We start from the raw sequence: 23,472 nt of genomic DNA on the forward strand, positions 1-23,472 counted from the left end.
TACAGGGGAGTCACAGATCACACAATGGAGGCATTTATCAATTCAATAGGCATGGATACTCTCACAGGATGCCTTTATATTATTTCTACGCACTAAAGGCACGTACTCCTTCATACTGGTGCAAATAAGACACATTCTTCAATATATATAGTTTAAATAAAGAAGCTATAGGATATTGCACAATTTGCTTTTGGATTTCGACCATTTCAATAAAGACATGACTTGTACTAGAATGCCTCAGCATATAAAAGCATCACTGGTTGTTTTTCTATTTGGAAAAAATCCCCAATAAAGAAGCAACCAGGAATCCCGTCACAGTGCTGTCTGATAAAATGTGAAATAAGCTGCAGACAAGATGGCATTTTCTTTTATTTCAAGAACAGACTATATCGGAACCATCTCAGAGAGACAGGTCAATTTCGGGGTTTACTAATACAGTCCCATGGACAGGAGATAAATCCCTGCTAGGCAACAAAAAGCAGATCAATAAAGAAAGCATGTAAACAAACCACAGTGTAAATGAAGCTGAGACAGATAGAGAACAGGGAAGTGAGGGTAACCAACAGTGCTTCGAATAAAGAACATCGCCAGGGACTGAAAGAAGAATAAAGGGCGGAAAGCCAGGGGGACCGTCAGGGTGGGAGTGCAAATGAGGAGAAGAAGATGCACAGCCTTGAAGTACAGAAAGAAACAGAGAAAGAGGCAGAGCACAAGTGTGGGGATGGGGGAAGTGAGAAATTGAGGGAGAGGAAAAAAACGGTAGTGTAGAAGTGATTTATGGTAGTTGTATAATTTTCTACAATGCTGCCCCCACACCAATGCACCCCCTCCCCCCCTTGCTACGGCTCTTCTTGCCTCCTCCATATCCCACCCTCCCACTAGGGTGTGCTCCTCCTCACTGTCACAGCGAGGAACAGTCCCTGACCACACCAGCCAGTGATTAAGATTCTGCAGTGATGCGACTGCAGCACTTCGCAAATGGAAGACTGGACATAATTTCCCTAAAATGCTGTTTTTTATCACCTATTTCCCCTTCATCAGCTTGCCGCACACGATTGATAGCTGATGGCACCTCTGACAACTTAACGTTTTTATGGCTAGATTTATGGGCTATCTGCTCCTCTCCTTTTACAGCTCAAACTCTGTAAAAATGCTTATTTCTCAGATAAGGAGAGGGAGGGTGTGTGTCTATGTGTATGGAATGGTATCACACCCAGCTAAATGTATGTATGAGAGAGAAGGGCCCCTCTCACTGCATTGCAGTCGAGATCTGTGCTAGGCTTCCAGCACTTTATGGCTACTCTGAGACTGAAATTACCTCTGCATAGCACCATGGATTAAATGATGTCTCACTTCTTAGACACAACTAGAACTCTGATCACCTCATTAGCAGCAAACATTTGCTGTCATCCTCCTTCAAGGAAATAATAAACACTTGAGCACAAATAGAAACTCTTCTTGAGTCCAACGATATGCTTATTCATACACAGACAATTTGCCCACAGATACAGGCCTATAATCATGCCATTTATTGTTTTAACAGGAGGCAAAATTGACAGTATTGCAAAATATTAACAATAACAAACACAGACACTCTGTAACATGTTAATCCTCTCAACCTTTATATAAAGATACAGAATGTCTGCATCAAAATACCTGGTGTCTAAAATCCCATTCCTTGGGTCAGGTTGCAACAGGATTAAGTTAGGTTAACTTTGAACAGTAGGAGAACAAACCCTTGTTGAGTACTTGTGTGAATGCATTTGCACATGCAGACGGATTGTAAGTGTCTTAAGTGTACTGGGGGCTGGGGGGAGGAGAGGTGGCTGCTGGACTTACTGGGCTGCAGTGGACGTGTGGCCGCTGCAAGTTCTCCACCCTCTCTGGATTTACAGCCAGTAAGGGCTCCCAGTTAGCCTTCTCCTCTCCTCACTGATGAGCCTGGCAGATCCCAGACAGACGCCCCAGGGGACTGGACGGTGACAAGCAATGGGGGAGGGAAGCACACGGGGCGATCTGGAGGGAAGGATAGAGAAAGAAAGGAAGAGAGAGAGAAACCCAGTTTGATGAGATCAGTGATTCATAGACACCCAGGAGGACATACCGTGGAATGGGGTAATACCACACATGTTTTAACTGGGCTGGCCCATAATTCATTAGGGTTACCAAGGCTACAAGGAGCACCTTAGGAGATGGGCCTCAGAAATAATCTCTGCATGTTGCTGGATGCAGCCCATATAGAGTGAAGATTAACATTCACAGCTCACCATTACTGGAGAGGACCAATCGTGATGCTTTCTGCATATTTCCACATCAAGTCACAGGTTACTCTGCAGCTAAGGGTGTCAGTGGAATTTTTATGACATGAAATATGTAACTGGAAAAAGCACAGTTTTAGGGAGCTTAAATTCCGCCATCTTCCCATGCTATAATTCCAGCATGCCCTAACCTCTTCCAGAAAAAAGAAATATGCAAGTTTGCAAATACCAGCACAGCGCTCAAAACAAGGGAACACTTGGTTAACCTTTGATTTTAGTGTCATTTTGAGTATGTCTGTAAAGATTTTCACCATGAATATTTCATTCAGATGTCCAACTTAATTTTGGACACCTTAATTTTATGAGCAGTACAATAATAACTGAACACTAGGAGCAACAAGCTGGACCAGCAAAACGAAAACAATAACCTCACACACTACAATCTCTGTTGATTAAGGTCTTCTAAGAAAGCTGCCACTTTTATATAGACCCTATGCAGCCTATGTCTTAATCATCACATTTCATCTAAAATACAAAATTATTTGCTTGGATCTCAGCACAGCACAGAATACTGCAAACAATATAAAACAATATGCTCTAAAAAATTAAATTGCACCTCCAAAGAATTTACAGGATTTGCTTAACACATTACTATCATTTTTTAAACTACTCAATAATTGTTGTCTTTTATTGTGCTTTTCTCTGCTGTATCCATTGTATTCTTGCTTAAAAAAAAAATCCTCAGTCTCGAACTATTTACACAAAGGTTATTTAGATATGTATAGATAAATAAACATTTGTAACACATTATAGTGAATCTGTATATGTACCAAAAGTAAACATTACAATTTCTCACCTATCAGTGCAAGACACTGATCTCTGCCAGTAGCCACTAAAACCATAGTTTTTAATGTAGCTCAAAACAGTCTTGAGTCCTCACTGAAAAGTTTAAATGCTTTAATTACTCCCAATAATTGCTATCACTCCCTCTATTTTGAGTTTTAGAAGGTTTCAGTGAACAGGTGAGGTTGGATTGTGACCAATTATGTTTAAATTCAAGCCATTTCTGTATTTAAATTATTCTGGTTCCTCATTTCCAGGGGATGGTGGTCCTGAACAAGTCATTGTGCTTTTACTCAGCACCTGGGAGGTTCTTCGTGACTGTATTGCATTGTGGTTTATGATAACCCGATTTCTTAACATGGCCCAAGCCTATTGACATCATACTATAAATTCTGCACTAATATTAAGACAAATGCTGGACTACCAGGTAAAAGAACTATGACCTCAGCGCAGTAAGAACTATTTATCATTTTAAAAAAAATTTATTAGAGGCCTATTAATCACATAATGCAAAACATTGGTCTCTTCTAAAAGGCCACAAACTGTGTTATTCATTGAAAAATGGTCTCTTTCTGATTAAGCAATCATAATGCAAGCCCTGGATGCCCAGATTTCATAAATCACTTCAAACATATGTGGCATTTAATTAGACCCCATTAGCAATGAGCAACAGTATGTGTATGACGTGCATGTCGGGAGGCACATGCATATGTCTCTTCTCACATTTTCCATGGTCTGCTCTTTAGGATGTTCCTCATTAGTGTGAATATTAATGCAACCAGAAAGGGGGGAAGAGGCAAAGAAAAATGTAAAAGGAATTTGGAAGAGCTTTTTAAAGGGGCCATTTCATCAGAATCGTTATTTTTTTGCGGTTCTCTGAAGGCTCGTAACTGGCGATCTATGAAGAGAGACGTGCCGCAGTGGGGCTTAATTTAAAACCAGAAAGGTCACTGCACCAGGAAAGGTCCTCAGCTCAGCCAAAAATATAAAATGAAGAGGAGAAAAAGAAAGCAGTGGGGGAGGAAGAGTGGGCCAAGAAAAAGAGCAAAATGAAAGGAGATTAGAGAATGGCAACAGGGAAGGGGGGAACCCAAGCAGGAGGAAACACGTTCAAATAATTTGGAATGAGTGTTATGGAAGGAAGGACAAAAACTCTAAAGTACTGAGGAAGGAGAAAACAGAGAGGATAATGGACTGAGTTGCAATTGAACTGGAACAAGTTTTTGTTTACTTTAATGGTGTTTTTGCAAGTGATTTGTTATAATTGTGCACAATTTGAGGGAAAAGTACTGCATCAACACAGAGTGAAGCACTGCCAATCTGTCCAACAATCTGTGTTGGCAGAAACAGCCCTCCCCAAGCCTTTGCTGAATTAGGCTCTCCATGCTTTGGACTTGACCAGAGTACTAATGGTCAGATGGGAAATTAGCTTTGCCATATGCAACTCAGCAAAAAACAAAAAATAGATGCAACTCTGAAAACTGTGTCTCCAGTTCAGTCTGTCTACGTGAGATGTTGTGTCTTGTTAACAATAATAAACCACTAAAGTGTCCCTCCCCCCAACACACAGGGCATTCCACAAACTAAGATTCTGGTCTTCAATCACTTCTTTATCTATCAGCTCACTTTAATTGTCCACTGGGTTTTTGACTGCACCACATTACATAAAAGCACAGTGGGGCCTCATGGCAGTAGCACGACAGCCTATGATGTAAAGCCTCGCGGTTTGCACAGATAAGACGAGTTCAATTTTAATGTTGCTAGCACACCGAGACGCACCAGGCTCACTTGTAAAACAGAATGCCCCCTTCGCTTGTAAACGCAGCAGCCCAAGAGGAGGAAAGAGATGGGGGTTGGGAACGCTGAGGTGGGGCTGAATTAAAACGACGAGAGGTATTCCACTTGTCCAACTCCAGCAATCCATCCAATGGATCAATTTTTTTTCTCTCTCAAATTCCCAATCCACTCACCATCTCTTTTAAAAACTAATACCCAATTCCAATCACAGCTGCAGTAAAGCATATCTTGTAAAAGGTCATAGTGTGACCTCCGAGTTCTCTAAATTGGATGCTGGTTGTCCCACTTTTCTTTGAAATACCGCACAGCCTAATATAAAAGTGCCCTGTGCACATTCACATTACCAGTGGGACCTGCATCCAGCACATCAGTAGGTGTTCACATTGATGTGAAGTGTCACAGCACAGAGAATTTTACAAGATATTGGATGTTTTTGTTGAGGGAAACGCGAACCAGAACCTAAACATAAACTACAACATGGGGGCCCAGGAATTACTCTGGGATAGGTGTATCTGTGTGTGCATGTGTGCTTGCCATAGGCAACATACCGGCATATAGTGGAGCATCTCTCAGCAGCCAGCCAAGGGAACTGATCAGATGGACGATCAAACACTAATCATTCCCTCACGGCCCATACCGAGTAAAGCTGTCATTAATTTTGCGGAATTACATCAAATCTGAGACATTCTTTATGTGGCCCACGGCCTGCAGACAGTTATACGACAGGGACTGCTGCGCTAAGCAGATGGGGCAGCTTGGCCGTGCATACTAAATACCACCGTCCCCCATTTCTCTATCTCCACCCTCCCAACACTCTACCCTCCTTCTAGGCACTCTGCTTCTGCTCTTCTTTCTTTGTTTTCTACCTTGTAATGCCTTTCTTTGACTATATCTTAAAACAAGACAACATTACTTCAAAACACAGTAACTACCATTATTAAAGTCAAAACTGCCCGTATAGTTTTAAGTAATACCCAGCCAGAAAAAAAAATGCCGCCAACTTATATTCTCAGTTTTATTTCCACGCAAGACACGCTACCCATTAACTTAGTATGATGAGAAAATAAATTGTTTACTGACATAAATCTTTAATGTTTGTCTCTTGGATCTTGACAACTCTAACAATTTGCTTGGCTATACACAACAGAAGGTCATAATCCCATTTGAGGTTTCCTTGGCAACTGATTACTGCTGAAGGCTAGTTGCAATTTATGACTAGTGACACATACCTGCCATTCCCTTTGAATGAGACATGTGGTAAGCTATATTCAGACAAACCACCTCAGGTAATAAAACTGCAGTAGCACTCAGGGGCTATACCATTTTCTAGCATTGAGAGAAATTCCAAGCCAAGCTGCTAGAAATCAGCAGATGACAGGGATTAAATTTGTGTGGAGTACTTCCACAACAGATAAATAAACAACATGTTGAACGTTTTGTGCCAGAACACTATTTTTTCCCCCAACCTAACGCCTCAAAGTGTGAATGTTAGCCATCTCCTCCCAAAAAACAAAAAAGAGCTGTAAATTCACACGGTCAGCATAACTGCATGTGTGCGCAAGTTTGCAGGGTAGAGGTGGGATGTTATGATAGGCAGAGGAGCCATAACAGCAGGCAGCCAGGTCAAGATCAAGCAGTTTCATGGACAATCCACTTTAAGTCTAGCCTCTGTTATGGTGAAGCCTTCACACTCCTACTGCACAACTGTCTTCTAACTTTACACAACAATGACGCTTCAAAGTCAAGGCTATGGGAAATCAGACACAACACTAAAATAAAATAAAATAAAATAAAATAAAATAAAATAAAATAAAATAAAATAAAATAGGGTGGCACAAAACCAGCAGAAATAAGCATATAGAATTAATTCATAAACAATACTTATGCTAGTATTTTTGGTATATCTGATTTTTCTGTGTTCCAGGGAACGCGTAAGACAACCATACTGAATTATGTTGAAGAATTCAACAGAAGAAATCTTTTTCTTTAATAATACCTAAAGCTAAACACGCATGTAAACAGTGGCTACTGAATAAGCCAGTCATCACAGTAGAACCTATTTAATTATCCCACTGTGAGAGCGAGCCACTATTTCCATCACCACTTTGCTCACACAGGCTCAGCACACTATTAATCCACTTAAACACAATTTATAGGGTCTCAGCATTGACTGTCCGTCGGCATAAAATTACATGAAGCATCCTTATAGTGTCGTCAACAGACTAAATTAGCCAAACTGGACTTACTAATTGAGGAGGAGTAAAGTATTGTGTGACTGGAGTGTCTCATCAATGAGCAGAGATAAATAGGCTGGCTATGGGCAATGAGCTAACATCAATAACTATAATAATACAGGCTGAGCATTATTTAACTTGTGGTTGTGGAGGACTAATAACCTTTAATAGAGAATGCTAACTTTTAATTTCCATTTCTGTTAAATAGGTTTTTGTTATTGATGGCTTTTTGCAGTTAAAGACTTATTTGCCATTTTAATTCTTATTTAAATTTAAATCATTTAATATAATCAGTTCAACTAAAACCAGTATTTTAATGTTTTTTTTTTAATTAAAAATCTCAGAATAACACATTGTGAACCCAGATAGACAATACTACTACTGTAGCCTTGAGACCTATCTGCACAGCCATATTTGCATTTCTCTTCTGATATATCTGCAAAATCAAAACTATGAATTAAGGCAAAGCTAGAGATGGTGAACCCAGGCTGTTTTTAAAATTTGCAGCATAGAGAGACAGTGTACCCCCCCCCCCCCCCCCCCCCCCCCCTTTTATCTTGTATCTAATAGTGAAAGGACAAAAAGGCTGTGATATATTTTCATTGTGGGCTTAAAAGACCGCACTGTGTGTTTAGACTTGCATGTGTAATTTTGGTTTTCAAGATGGTATACTGCCATCTGCTGCCCGGCACTGTAACCTCGTCATGCGCTCTATTTGTCCTCATGTTTGAAGACGTTGTGGGATATCAAGCTTACCCTAAAGAAACTGCCAAATTGGGGCGCTTCCAAAATGCAGGATCACTGGATTATTTTGGAAAAAATTTTGGCTAAAATCCGAATTCCCCTCCATCAAATCTGGAACGTGGGCTGACGTCAGAGGATCTGCTGTGGTTCCTGATTTTCCTCATCAAAGTATAGATAATACATGAAGTGGAAAAGGCTCCCGTGGGACACTGATTTAAACTAAAATAAATAGGCAAAAACTATACAACCTGCAATACTTTACCATCAAATTAAATAACCGTCATAGTGCGAAGTCTACCTGCATGGAAAATAATGCGCAGATTTGTTTACAGCGCAATGTAGCAAATATTTATGAACTCGAACAATCACTGCAAATAAAAACATCCGTTTTCATTATTACATCCGCTAAGAGTGTCTTCCTCTCATCGCAAATAACACACACTCTTTCCATTGGTGAACGAGCAGGACAGCCGCGGTTTGGCAGATATCCGATGCGAAAAACAACGGCGGCCGATGAGACGCGTCAGATTACATTCAGCGGATCTGTTAGTCTACTGTGAGCCTGGGGGTTGTAGTTTAAAAAGGAGTATCTCGGCATAGTTTCAGCTACATCGTGAACAACAGCTCCCATAATTCCACGGTGCAGAAGAAGCTGTGGTGCTTGTGTTTTGCTTTGGCTTTTTTGTTGTTATTTCGCGTTGTTGGTCCAGCTGAGCTCCGTGAGGAAAGCGAGTCTGCATCGGCCGTGTTCTTTCGTGGGTTTCTTGAGGACTGTCAGTCCGGTACCTCGCACGTAGAGGGCTCCTTTGGACCGTCTGCAGAGGGCTGAGGACCGTAAAGGTAACAAAGACATCAGAAACGGGTCGAGATAATGTGCGCAGATCTCTTTTGGTAGTTAACAAAGCCCTGCATTGTCTCTTATTATTTGCATTTCCATCAAATTAACAAATATGACTAACGTGCACGGATTCAGGTCTGTCCGCAGTGCCTGTGTTTGTTTGTTTGTCAGCTTAAAGCTTTCATCGACGGGCATAACACTGTTTTCTTGACATGTGCTACTGTTGGGCCTTAAGCCTCGTGCCATGTAAAACGAGTCCACGGAAAGCTATTTTGATTACTGGTGTATTGTTTTACGCACTGTCTGTATTTTATCTTGTCCGAACGGATGTTTGTTTGCAAAACAAAAATAGAAAACTTGTATCATCTGTGATTATTGACTCTACCACAGGGAATAAATGTAAAGTACAGAAAGTTAATCCAAGTTTAAAGAACATGCTCGCTGTAAATCCTCATTGGGTTTAAAGTGCGCTTGCTTTATTTTTGTTCCTTTTGAAAATCTCATCATGCTTGTCTCTGCTGCTCTATTAAAATGTATATTTACCATGTGTTTCACCCTGTTTGTGTAACAGTGTACCATCACATCATAAATGTTGCCTATACCATAGTTATTACACCACACACAAAAATAGTGCTTTCGGTAGGCAAGCAGTGTGGTTAACTGCAGGGACACCACAAATTCGTGGCAAGTAACCTCGAGTGGAATCTGAGCCCATATCCTGCATGCTTACACGTGATGCTGTATAATAGCAAATGATTTTGAAGATGACTGAAATAGCCCCTGGTGACAACCTGTGTAACGTGTCATGTTGCCTTAAGACCATGCTGTCACTGAGGATTAGTTGTGCATCGGTGCTGTTTCCTTAAGTGTGCACTCAGTCTAGATCTTACACTGAACAAAAATACTCACACACTTGGGGCCTCTTGTTTGTTCAGCAGGGACCACCTCTTACCTATATTCCAGAAATAGCTGTGTAATGTAACTGTGCATGTTGGTTTCTAGGTTGATTTGGGGTTTGTTTGTTTTTTACCTTCTTTCTTGTAGGTGCAATAGAGCATTTGTTTTGTGTTGCCATGGACAAGGACTGGCAGGTGGAGTTTAGAAACGTGGGCTGCAGCTACTTTCCTGAGAGCAGAGTCGACTGCCACTACACGCTGAGCTCACGGCACATATGGGCCAGTAATGATTGGATAGGGCTCTTCAAGGTATTGCTGTTCTGACGAATTTCTGGAAAAGCAACTAAATAAATAATATCCAACTGGAAGTTAACACTGTGCACACATTTTCTTCTTCAGGAGGGATGGACATCAGTAAAGGAATACCACACCTTTGTATGGGCGCTAGCCCCGGCTGACTACCAAGAGGGCACAGATGTCAACTGCTGTGTTCAGTTTCAGGGTATTCATACCTTTGTTTTCTAACTGGGTTTACCTCCCATAGTCACACAGGATCTGTACTAGATCAGCGCATAAAACCTTCAGCAGGAGATTGATGCCTCTGTAAAATGAATTGCTCTGTTGTTTACAAAAAGCTAGCGAATCACATGCTGAGTGGAAGCAAATGTTTATTCCTATCTTAAAATAATTCTTCAGCAGAAAAAAGGGGAAAAAATCCTTTGCACAAGAGAAATATCTAACTTGGTTTCTAACAGAGACACTCTCTGTCATGGTTTGAATTCATTTCTTTAGTAAGACAATGGCCCAAAGGCTGCTCTGCTGACTGCTGCTGCTCACTGGAGAATACAGTGTTCACTTTGTCCTGTGTGTCAGGGGCAGCTGATAAGCCTGATTGAGGGTGAGGGGCACGTGTGCAGCAGGTGTGGCATTGACCCCTGGTAAAGTGATTTATCGCTAACTTAAACATACTGTCAATGTCATTCTTCAGTACAGAGAAAGGAAACTAAAGAAAGTACAGATGGTTCCTTATCAGCAGCAATGCTGTGATTTAAAAAGAAGGTCGCCTCTTCTGTGACCTTAGCCGGTGCTCGAAGTTGAAATACAGCTCATAAACTTTACCGTGTGTCATTCCCTCTGTCTGTTTTCTATCTTGGCCCTTTGCTGTAGCCGTATTGTGAAACAGTAATTCTAAGTAAATCACTCCAAACATGAAGCTATGGTCTGTGTGAGATAATGATATTAGATCAACTTACTTTATAGGCTGGAAGGAGTCACAGAATAAGGCTGACTGCTTTGTGGTTAGTGTGGGAGGCAGGAGGTGTATCATCATCAGTTCCAGTATGCTTGGTTAAAGGTGCATGAAAAGGAAGCAGATTCAGGTGATAGTGAAAGTCTTAACGTTATGCAAGTAGCACAGCTGGTCTGAAAAGCAGTTGTTTTGCTCTCAAAATTTGTAAGCCTTCAACTTTATGAGCGACAGTCTTATGCGAAACAGTGATTGCTGATGTGTTTTTATGACTAATAGCTTTGCTTATATTGGTAGATAGGCTGTAGTCAACAAGATTTATGAAGTGGTTACGTACAAAATAAAGAAATGACCTGTTCTGCAAGTGTCTTTTAACTCAGCATTATCATACCCACTTTGTGCTCTACATTTTAATCAATCCAGTCCTGTTGGGCCACTTAAAATATCTTTATAGAACTGTTATGTTATATTTGTTGCAATTTCTCCTGCCCTCTTGGCCAGCTCTCTTTTGGAGAAGACGTTTTTACTGTCAACGATAGTTTTTACATCGATTCATAAAGGATATATAAAAGTCACTTTGCCAAAAACTGATTGTAGCTTCTACTTTGTGACGGGAATTTTCTTTCTGGCACATAATGACTCGATATCCTTCATGAGAGATACGTTTGACAGATTATAGGCCAGCTAGTCATTTACAGCGGTTTAAATAGCAGGAAAACATTTTTTGGCAGGACAGCTGAAAGCATGGACCGCGTCATTAACAGGATGTTTGTTGAATTGATACTAGATTAATTTCTGTGGTTTCAACAGGACATAGCAGCATAGCACAAACAGTCGAGGCGACTGAAAAGCTATTTTATAATGTGATAAACAAACACGTGTTGTTTAATGAGCGTTTAGCTTGCTGGAGCCAGTGTTGCCAACTCCTCAGTAAGGAAAATCGCTATTGGCTGTCCTAAAAGTCGCTAGAAGTCGCTAAATGACGTCAACGCCTAATTTGCATAATTGGTCATGCTAATCTAATTGTAACCTATGTTGTTGGAGAGAGAAATAACATCGTGGAAGAGACATAAAGTGAGTAAAAAAAAGTCTTAAATGCATTTAGAGTTTATTTAGAACTACAAACTAAATTTCTTTTAGCAATTATTGTTTTTTTTAATGTCACAATTCCAACCCTGCTCCTTTACCCGGGCTTGGACCGGCAAGTGACCCGAAATAGGCACTCTGGTGGAGTTACTTTGTGTGTGTGTGTGTTTATAAGTAGTTTTAAACCTTGTGATCCACAAAACAGCATAAGAGTAAAAGAAGAACTGACTGCGTTACAGCACCCGCTGCTTGTTGAGAGTAAAAGCGATACGAGCTTTCACGTCTTTTTTAGCGACTTTCTTTAGAAAAAAAGTCGCTAAGGGGTCTGAAAACTCGCTAAATATAGCGACAAAGTCGCTAAGTTGGCAACACTGGCTGGAGCTAGCTGTTTTTGACACTACAGGACAAAAGCAGAACATACAAAGTTGTTTAACTGCTTCTGTTACGCCGACGATGTTTACAACAAACATATAAATGGCGCAGAGAAGCTCAACTCGCAAAGCGCTTCAAGTTTTACGTGGAAAAAAAGCACCAAACTGCCCGAGAGTCACTTAAAACACCTGTTTAAGACTTTGGCCAGCTTAGCTAACCAGAGACGCTCTGCTATTTCAGGTACTCTGCGGTTTTTCACAAATGATACAACGAGAATGAATAGACGCTTACAGACCTCACAGCCCATGGGACACAAGTTACATAAAAGACATCATCGTTTTGTCGCTCACCTGCCGTGAATGGCCGCACTGCTGCCACTAGTGGCCAGAAGCTGTATTGCAACATGTGAACCTGGTGTTACTGAATTGAAGTATTATCAGACAGTTTCTAAGACTAAATGAGAAGATAGCTTTATTTAATAAATGTTTTAGTTTAGCAGTGGGCTTAATCCAAGTTTGCAAAGCTAGGCCATTTTAGACTGCAGTAAGACAGATGACGAATTAAAGGCCATTAAGTTTACAGCGAGTAGTTTTTACTTGAATTTGTCAACCGTGTATTTTTAGTTGTCACAGCAGGGGAGGAGCAGGTCAAAGTAATGTCTTCCTAGTTCCATTAAGTTTCCTATTTCATGGCAATAAAACAGAATGTGCAAAAGGGGGACCTCCCCTAAGTGGAATACAGCCATTATTCATACACTTTCCCTACTTTGACAAGTCAAAATGTTTGCTGTAAAAAGGGTCTGTGAAATGGATTTTTGATGGCAAACACATCATCTTAACCAGCAATATAATACAAATAAATGTATTAGACTCATAGTTCATATTTACCAGAACATTAATTTAAATTGTGATTAGATGTTCCAAAATTATAGGTATGTAATTTAGACTGACTAAAAGTATAATGGGAAGTAGGGTCTAAATTAAAGCATGGCTACTTTGAAAAACAATTATTCTTCTCTGCAGATTGTAATATAACCTTTTGCTTTTTTTGCTTTTTTTTTAAATCACTATTTTAGCTTCCTACCTACCCAAGCCCAGCTCCCAGGAGTATGAGTTCGTATATATTGATGCTAAAGGGAAGGTGTGCTCTCGCAGCTCTAAATTCACTTTTTGTGCACCAAAGCCACTTGAGGATCTGGTGACTCTTGAGGAAGACTCCCATGGAGAGGAGGCAGGCACAGATATGCTGCTGGTAGTCCCCAGGGCTGAGCTGCTGCAGGTGAGTGGATAAGATACTGCATGGGAGAGTGTGTGTTTTCAGTTTTGCAAAATTAACGAGTGCTTATAAAACACATCTGCTGGGGGGGGGGGGATCAATACTCTTGTTTACTGCAGTTACACAAAGACGGGCACACAGTCATGCTGCTTGCTTCCTCTGTTCTCTGTCTTGTTAGAATCGACTGCAGGAATGTCTGCGAGAGCGCGCTGAGCTTTTGCAGGTGCAGGAGGCGGTTAAAGAGCAAAGAGAGAAAGAGAATGAGGAGTACAAGCAAGCGAGAGAGGCCTGGGACAGAAGACGCAAAGAGCTGGAGGGTGATATCGCCAGGCTTCAGAAAGAGCTGAACCAAACTCTAGAGAAGCTTGATGAGCTGCAGAAGAAGCAGAAGGTGATGTATGAAGCTTATGCAAATGGTGGGCACAGTCATTTGATTAGAACCGATGTGCCTGCTTCCATTTCCCTGCAGCAGTGCCCTCATTCTCAGATAAAGCATTTCTGCTTAAATAATGTCCCTGTGTGTTAAGTGTAAAAATGTAAGCAGGAGACATTTAAGAAATTGCCCGAGTTCTTATATTAACACAAAAATTAAACACGCCTCTGGTCTGTTAGGAGGAAAAGGCATTAGGAGAATCACTAGCTCAGGAGAAAACTGCTTTAATGGATGCCAGGGAGGCAAGCAAAGCGCGAATCCGAGAGCTAGAGGACGACATCAAAACCCTGGCACAGAGAGCTGTGGAAAAAGAGACCGAGTTAGAGAGGTTTGACATGGTTTTCTCATTTGTCCTTCTTTTACTTTTATGTGGGTCCTGTGAATAGTTTTGATTGTCTATAACAAAATCTGTATGTGCAGAATTAAGGAAAGAGCCAGGAGGGCAGGAGCTCTGAGAAAAGAAGAGGAGAGTGAGAGAAGAAGCCTGCAGGTGCACAGTTCAAAACATACTGTGTAACATAGTAAAACATGGTCCTCCCCCCCCCCAACATCTCAGTTTTCCCATCTCTTGCCTTTTTTCCTTAGACTAAGCTGGAACAAACAGAAAGCGAGCTCAAAATCCTGTCAAAGGAGTTCCAGGGCCTGAGGAACTCCCTCGCCCAAAGAGACACCAGTGTCCTGCAGCTTCAAAACACCATCACCACCCTCACCCAGAAACTCACCACAGCCCACAGGAAAGAGGTCAAACCAAAGGACTTATTAATGAATGTTTTAGTGGTTGAAACTCGACCAGGATGCTCACTCAGAGGATGTAAAAATAGGATTTTTGTTTGTTTGTTTGTTTTCAACTCGACTCTTGTGAAATGTGTTACAAGTATTTGGACATAAAATCAGAATTGATTTTTGGGGGGAAAGTGATCACTGCTACTTTATTTGGAACATGTTTTTTTGTATTTTAACTCAGCAATTATGTTTTAAAAGAATTACAAACAAACAACAATGACCAGTTCAAATCCACGCTTAGATATTTTTGGGTCTGGCAATACAGAAAATCACCTGAAGTATGAGATGAGTAACCAACATGGTTTCTTGGTCCTTTATGCACAGGCGGAAAATGAGGCATCTCTGAAAGAAATGCGTAGCCTGCGTGAGCGGCTGCACATGAGCGAACGAGCTGCTGAGGGCTTGAAGAGTGACCTCAGCTCTATGGTTGCCCAGAGGGATCAGGGGCAAGCTGAACTGCATCAGGCTCGCCTTCAGGCTGCTCAGCTCACCCTTCAGCTTGCAGATTCCAGTCTGGCCCTGAGGGAGGGAAGAGCCCACTGGGCCCAGGAGAGGCAGAACATGCAGCGCTCGGCTGAGGTACTGCATCGCTGTAGAGCATGAAATCTGGAAAATGTAGAATGTCACTAATAAATGCCACGAGGTTTCAAAGTGAAATATTCCCATGGCATCAATAACAATTGTATGCAGCATAATAAAAGAAGAAAAAACGATCAGTTTTTAAATGCTTAAAGAGAAATGAGAAAAGGGAGATTTATATCAATATTAGCAGGTGCGACATTATGTTGATATGAAGGTGCAAGGGAGAGGGTAGCAATATATTGCTATTATACATCTGAACAGTTTGTTATATTTTTGATAAAAATGGTTTAAGTATGTCACACCCAGTAGACCTGATTTTATTTTTACAAGTCTTTGTTTTGATTCAAAGTTGTTGCAGGGTTTTGTATTTGTAATATTTGGTATATGTAACATTCGACATATGAAGTGGATATTAATAATAATGAGAAAAAGAACAAAATGTTCTATAGTTCTCAAAATGGGCCTATATGGCTGGTTCTACTAAAAGTACTGGGTCACACCTCTGACTCTTTGAATTCAGGTGTGTTCAATCCTATTGCCTGATGTGTATTACATGAAGTACCTATTCTGAAGAGCTTAAATTGAGCGTGGTACCGTAATATGATGCCACCATTGCAATGAGTCAGTTTGGGAAATTTCTTCCTCAATCAACTGTAAGTGGTATTATTGGAAAGTGGAAGCATTTAGGAACTACAGCAACTCAGCCATGAAGCGGCAGAGCATGTAAAGCTACAGAGAGCAGGGGCCCCAACGCTATTCTGACCCAGTAACTCCAGAGTTTCAAACTCCCTTGATATCAGCATGGAAACTGCACCAGGAGCTTCATGGCTGAGCAGCTTCTGTAGGTGTAATGTGTAGGTGGTATGACATCGAGTCAATATTTGAGTCCATAACCTAAAGATCGAATGGCAGAGGCAAATAAATTATATATGAAGTGTTAAGGTTCAAAATATTGGGGATGGAGACAAGAGAAAAAACCACAATAACAACACTGGTCCGGCCGGGTTGAGTCAAACGATGATTTAATGATCACACACGTGGGAGATGGACACTGATGCAGACAGCCTCAAAATCTCAAAATGGTGGAGCATTGCTCAAACTTTTATAACCTCTGGTGCCTCCACCTTATCATAAAAAGCCTAAACATTCACATGCTCTCTCTCACACAGCGCCTAAGCTACGACCTTGGCTCCCTGTTTATCTGCTCCTGCTGAAATGGGGCAGAAAACTCCAGCACACTCTGTTCTCTTCTACTCAGACAAATTAGACAATAACCTTCTGCGAACAGTATTTCTTATAACTCAGCAATATAATGCATCATAAAACAATATCATTCATTCACAACAAGTCAGCAATTTAATGTAATGCAAATCAGTTTAACTAATGCAATAGTTATCAGCTTCTTCTAATTCAGGAGAATAATGCAAACTAAAACTACATAATAATTCACAATCTTTAATTAGGGGTATAACATGGCATAAAATAATATCATAATTTTACAGAAGTAAATACAGTAAGTAGTAGTGTCTGTGTGTCACCCTCATAGAAAGACCATGAGCGTTTGGAGAAACTCAGCCAAGAGATGCAGGCGATGGAGGAGAGGCTGCAAGAGGAAAGGATGGAGAGAGTGAAGCTAGAGGTTGAGCTTGGAAGAGAAAAAGATTGCAACCGGGTGAGAGAAGCTGCTTCATATACATTATAGCCTACTCTGTATCTGTGTGAACAAATAGTTTTGTTTGAACTGGCAAAAACAAGGTCAAACTCAGAATGAGCATCATTTAGATGTTGGCTGTTTACTTCTAGAACATCACACAAAAGTCAAAGTGTCTTTCGAGTGGGTCTAATATACCTCACCCTGCTGTTTTGTGATATCTGGCTTGTAGGTTCAGCTGAGTGAAACCCGTAGGGAGCTTCAGGAGCTGAAGGCCAGCCTGAGGGTTGCCCACAAAGAGAAGGAGCAGCTGCTTGCAGAGAAACAGGTTAGAAACCTTGTCTGCCACGGTGCATGATTTGAATCAGTACTGACAGAAACTAGTTTTAAAAAGCAGCGAACGATAAACTCTGGGTGGGTAGTGTACTTATTTAACACTGTGCGTGTGTGGTGTCACAGACTTTGTGCCATTATCAGTTGCTGAGGTCTCATGGTTTAGTTTTTAAATGTAAATCTAGTTTAGTGTGTGACTATAAAGCCTGGGCACACCCCTGCAATTTTTTCTAAAATCTTTGTATTAATAATGAACACACATCCTTACTGATATAACAACAGTAATACTCTTATTGTGAATGACCCTGCTGTTGGGAATCATCTCCCTGTGGTTGTCCTCTTGTTATTGTGCAATATAATTTGTTTACAGTGCAATATAAATCGGTGGATTTCAGGGCAGTCGGTGCTGTTGTTGTTAAAGTGCCTGCAGAGTTTTGTTGGCTAACTACCATAACATTTTCACTCTGAAGGCAGAAGTAAATATTCAGTTCTTTTTCTAAATTACTGTCCAGCCTAATTATAACTCCAGCCATATCTAAGTACAACAGCCAATGTGCGGCACATGAGAAACCAAGGAAGGACTTAAATGTTCATTGTACTGTGGTAACATTTATATAATGGCAAATGTTTCCGTTGTGTTTTCACAGTGCAATAATGTTACGTAGTGCTGGTTTGAAGAGGTCTGACATTTTGAGGGTTATAAGGGTGATGACTGCATTTTTCACCACAGGAGTTGATGGAGTACATCTGTCAGCTGGAACAGAAGATGGGAACAGTTGCAAGCGCCAAGTGGAACTCGGCCCCAGTTGCCTCTACAGGTGAATTGAGCTACACATCAATCTACTGTATGCCCTGCAGATGTGAACAATAAAAGTGTTAACTATCATTCAAGAGCCACACTAAATATTGTTCAGATTGGCCCGTGTTGTGGACGACAAGAGCAGCGCTCTGAGGAAAAGTGACCGCTATTTCTTAACTAATGTTTCTGTCTGGCAGGTCGTCCTGACAGTGTGTCATCTGACTCGGAGGATGAGAACCCAGAGGCTTTGCAGATCCTCCACCCCCCGACCCCCCTGGCACACTACAGCCTATGTGAGCAGGGGCAGCCTGACTCGTTGCTCCTTGCCACCCCTCCTCTCTCCCCCAGGGAGGTAAGCAGGAGGGAAGTGGTCATCAACCAGCCGGCACCGCTCTCCCTTCCACACCAGGCCACCGCTGACACTCTGGCACACAGCTCTGATTCGGTGAGACGTGCACCATAATTATATGTGATATTGAAACTGAGCTATGCCTTCATGCTGATAGCCATGCACACCAGTTAAACACGGGCAGTGGGTCGTTTGATATAGACATTATCTCCTAGTACCAATTAGGCTGCTAGTGTGCAAGTTATTGGATGGTAATAGCTGCTGGATAGATATGTGTTAAGTGTCATCCTGTGCGTGTGTGTGTGTTTTACTGTATTAAGGAGGAGGAATGCGATCCACGTGAGTGTAGAAGGAACAGCTCTGGGGAGGAAACGGCTCTTTTGTTGCCTGACCCCATGGATACTTTTCTCAGGTACAGCTTTCCACTACAAACGCGTACCCTTATATGTTTATACATGTAACACTTACTCTTTATACCCATTACTGTGAAGTGTTAACGGAGTAATACTCTTTTTCTTTTCTTTTTTTTAACCAGTATTAAAGTATAAACTTTATGTATTTACAGAAAATTAGGTTAAAATGTTAAAAGCCAAAGTTATCCCTTTGATTTTGATCAGCGTTAGGATGGGGTACGATAGTACAGATCATAGAATACATTGCATTGTTAAAAAGTCTTTTTTACCAGTGAAAGAGAGACAAAGTGTACAATATCTAAAGAAGCAAAGATTTGTGATCATTTTTCTTCTTCTTTTAAACACTGAAAAGACCTTAATTCACAAACAATACCTCCATATTAACATGCACCATGCTATTTTCAGATTATTGCATTAGTAGTAACAATCTATTAATATCATATCTAATAATATATCCGTGATGAGGGCCATGCTACGGCAGACATAGTACTTATATTTTGCTAATATGTGTAGTACGGGACAGTTTTTACTCAAGCATATTTGTTCTTCAACCGCTTCCTTTTACTATTACAAGGAAGTATTTAATGTCGCAGATGATATAACAGTTTCATAAACTGCTAGTGTTATAGCCTCTAAAAGTCAGAAATAACTTCTTGTCGGCACTCAAAATACACTGAAGGATATTCTCAATAAAGGGTGTAGGATTGCTAAACACGTGAGGGATTGCAACAAATTGTGCACAGGTGAAGATTTAAGGTTCAAAAAAGATTTGCGTTGCTGACTGCATATGGAAATGAAAATTTCTCTGAGGCAAAACAAGCCACCAGATATCACCCCGTCGTGCTGGCTGGTTTTAAACTCTAGCATCGTCTTTATATTTTATGAGCTCATGACTTGATTTGTGTGTACAGTCTTAGTCGGCAAAGTAATTAAAGAACAAAGCCGCTATAAAACTGCAGTGGGGTAAAAAGTATCATATTTCTCCCTGGAACATAGAAAAGTATCTCAAAACTGGGGAGTGAACTAATGTATGTATGCCTGAGTAAATGTACTCCGTTACTTTCCTTCACTGGCTTCTCGCAGAAATGGTTTGATGCGTGCACAATGAATTCAAAGGTATCTAATGCACACAGACATGTGCAACTAGTTATTTATGGTGGCACGGTGAATATGACTCGAAGATGGAAGTTTTGAATACGTGGTCGTAAAAGAAGTTGAGTCAGGGTGAAGCGAGGGAGGCTGTTTGAGACACATTCGGGGCATGGGAGGGGCGAGATGGGAGGACAAGGGGACAGACGAGTTGACAGCAAGCTGTAGCAATGATTTACCTGAGGGGTGTACCGCAGTCACGGGCCAATTTTCAGCATCATTAAGGCTCTCGCTCTCCCACTCACCCACTCCTTTCGTCTCGCCTGCTCTTTCAACCAGAATGTGTGTTTCTTTCCATTTTTAACACACTCACACATCCTTTCTCTCTCCTTTGTTTCTTCCTCCAGTGGTTCAGCTGACACCTCGCTCTGGTAACCAGTGGACACCTACCCACAGCAAGTGATCAAAAAGGGAAAGAGGGACCTTGTTGTTTCCGCATTACTTCCTATAACAAGCACAAATACAGCTTATGCTCTATATACAGACAGAATTTTAATATGCAATTATGTTGTATCTGCCATAAACCTTGTTTTTTGTCCTTCTAGATTGCTGTGTTTTTACCCTGACTGTTTTTGCCAGCGGTGGCAGGTCAACACAATATTTATGACTGACATAAGAGTGGTGCACAGTTTGAAGCAGCAGGCTTTTAGACGTGGGCTCTGGCATTTGAGAGTTTGCAGGCTGTAGCAGAATGATTTCTGTTGAATCATTGCTATGCCGAGAGCTTTACGATGGATGTTATGTCGTTTTTATGGCATTTGTGATCAGGAGTCATGACAGGCACTGTAATTATGATGTTTTGTGCAGGCCCAGCTCCGCTGGAAATCATAGCAAAACTCTCTTCCAGCATTAAATTCTCCACAGCAGCTTCGAGCACTTTTCATGGCGGCATAAAGTAATGATACAGCATCATGCTAAATTATATTGCAGTAATGTAGGTCTATGACATCATATTTCTCCTCCATTTACTCAGAACTAAGATTTGATTTGAACTTTCTTGTATGCATTAGCAGGTGATTGTTGTCATGCAGATGCAGTTAAGGTGATTTAGGGATGCTGACGCTTAGGACGAGCTTTTGAAATAGAAAGCTTATTCAACAGATTGTGCTTCAGGTCTATTTAAATAGGGACGACATGCAACTTTCTACTTGAGTAACTTCACATAATCGTTATTATGAAATTAATGTTTATTAGCTTTACACTGCAAAGCTGCAATTTTTTTTATTTATTAATGAACCTGGGTTTATTGAAATTCTCTAGCTGCTCATTCGGGATATTTAGCATCAGCCTTTATCACAGCTAGATTGCACAGAAATCATGGTGATGCAGTTCTAAATTTGTGCCTAAAATAATGAAGTAGAGTCATCTTTATAGATCCTGACATCAGAATCATGGTGTTGATACTTTCCCCCAGCCCTGAGGTAATATACTGCCTAATAAAAGAAATGCTGCCTACGTTTTAATCAATATTATATGCATTTTTCATGATTTTCTATTTATAATTAATTTGAGTTATGCTGCAATTAAACTATATTCAGGTTTAGTTTGAAACAGGTGTACAGTTTTCACAGTTTGTGCAATGTGTAACAAAATTTTCCATGCTTGGCTAAGAGAATTTACTAGATACCTTGATGCTTGATTTTATCTGCTGTATTTGCACCCTATTTTTACTAGAGAAGAGTTTTTAGATGAAAAGTTGATATTGATACTCACCAATATGCCATCTGTGTCCTTCATCATTGTTATCATAACCATTACCCACGTGTGTTGTGTTTACTCACGTTTTATCTCTTTTCTATTTTTACTTTATGCTTTCAAATACTTTAATGGGTTGTTTAAAGGTTACGTTGTTGCAAGGTATTGGTGCTAATGGAAGGGAGTGATGCCAACATCGTATGGTAAAGGTAGATGTAAAAAAATACATATGGAAGGAATTGATCCTAATGTTTAAGTTTATAAAATTAGGAGTGAAAGAAGTAAACGTCTTTCCGACGCCTCATTTACCTTGTGTTACACTACATATGTGGATGGTTGAAAGGTTTTAAGGAGCCCCGTGTTCTTTCCCAGAAGATGGCACACTAAACGTATTCTCAGTAGTCCTTGTTTGTAGTTGTAATCTGACTTTATGTCTCAAGGAAGTTATCTTTTTGTTGTTCCACTGAGATCTCCAGTACGAGTGCTCCTCATCAGGACACTGTCTCACACCGCAATAAAACTCCAGTGGTTACGGTTTGTTTTGAACTTCTGTATGTGAAGGTTATCCCACATGTACACTGTGTATTTTCTTACCAGTCATGTAATGGGGTTTGGGTGGGGTTCTGCATAATAAAAACGTTTATGTATCCATTATTGGGTCTAATGTGTCTTTTTCTGGCCAATGATTATAGCAATATTTTGATCCTCACATGACATTTCATTGGTAATTAACTATGCCATTTCTTTTCACACGGCTCTATAGCCTATATTCCCTTTTGGCTCATTGCCTGTTTCATATACATTCCCATTCTGGGTTTTTTCTCTCTCCTCACCTTTGACTCTCCTGCAGTCCCCCCTCAGGGCTGACTTCCTCATCACCTTCATCCTCCTCACTCCACCAGCAGAGTCGTGCTGCTCTGTCTTTTAAGCTCTCGTCGTGCCCCTCTACCACACTCCCTCCATCTTAAGTCTGGGGTGACGATAGCTAATTATAAAATCAATGATGCCGGGCTGCCTAGTTTACAGCCCCCTCTAAAACCTTAACTGGGAAATCACTGTGGGATTGATGACTCCCTCACTCTTTATCTCTTTTAATTAGAAATGTAAAAGATATGAAGACCCAGAGGCCAGAACACATCTCCTAGTTTTTATGACCCCGACGCCTGCCCGCCTGCCCGCCTTCCCAGTGCTTGCTCCTCATTCCCAAATCGCCCCCACCTCTACCTGGCCTTGTTTATTTCCTCTGGCTCCCTTCTGGCACGCCCTCCATTCTCACTCTTGTCACAGATACCTTTACCCGTTTCTTCATCACTTTCTCCATTACCCTTTCAGTGAGATGGCCCGTCTGCCTTCTTGCTCGTACAGGGGAAGGTGTTAAATTTATGGTCTTTGCACATGAAAACGTTTCTCACCTTCTCCTCACCTCTCTCTTTCTCTCCCTCCTTGACTGTGATCCCCAACCCTCGGTGGATTTGCCGCATATGTAACAAATGGCAAACGTGTCCTTTTTGTCTGTTCTGACCCATCCAGGAGGCACACAGTAAATGATGTGGTATTTCACATTATGACCCTGCACCCAGCTCCATGCTTCCAGCACATGACATATGCACCTCTCTGTCTTGTATATAGCTTCAGGTGCACACAGAAAGGCCCTACAGTTTTTTATCACATCAAACCTGGGTCACATGCACCAACA

At 41.0% G+C, this 23,472-nt stretch overlaps 1 protein-coding gene and 1 long non-coding RNA gene across 2 annotated transcripts; one reads left to right on the forward strand and one right to left on the reverse strand.

Annotated features, from left to right (window-relative positions):
• Window positions 1-1,516: 1,516 nt before the first annotated feature.
• LOC105941080 (uncharacterized) lies at window positions 1,517-12,707 on the reverse strand. The gene is made up of 3 exons (XR_001167708.2): window positions 12,665-12,707; window positions 10,864-10,953; window positions 1,517-2,016 (listed from the first exon to the last, which is right to left on the reverse strand). It is a non-coding gene; the product is annotated as an uncharacterized LOC105941080 (long non-coding RNA).
• Window positions 8,511-22,430, forward strand: calcoco1a (calcium binding and coiled-coil domain 1a). Its single transcript, XM_012921210.5, has 15 exons — window positions 8,511-8,716; window positions 9,759-9,919; window positions 10,010-10,112; window positions 13,390-13,592; window positions 13,768-13,980; window positions 14,202-14,350; window positions 14,443-14,512; window positions 14,608-14,763; window positions 15,130-15,384; window positions 16,934-17,059; window positions 17,271-17,366; window positions 18,102-18,189; window positions 18,368-18,615; window positions 18,840-18,931; window positions 20,429-22,430. Exons 2-15 carry the CDS (start codon window positions 9,788-9,790, stop codon window positions 20,454-20,456), a joined length of 1,959 nt encoding a protein of 652 aa, XP_012776664.2. The 5' UTR covers window positions 8,511-8,716; window positions 9,759-9,787; the 3' UTR covers window positions 20,457-22,430.
• The last annotated feature ends 1,042 nt before the right edge of the window (window positions 22,431-23,472 follow it).

The sequence above is a fragment of the Maylandia zebra genome, linkage group LG20 (assembly GCF_041146795.1).
Source record: "Maylandia zebra isolate NMK-2024a linkage group LG20, Mzebra_GT3a, whole genome shotgun sequence".
Taxonomy (NCBI): Eukaryota; Metazoa; Chordata; class Actinopteri; order Cichliformes; family Cichlidae; genus Maylandia; species Maylandia zebra.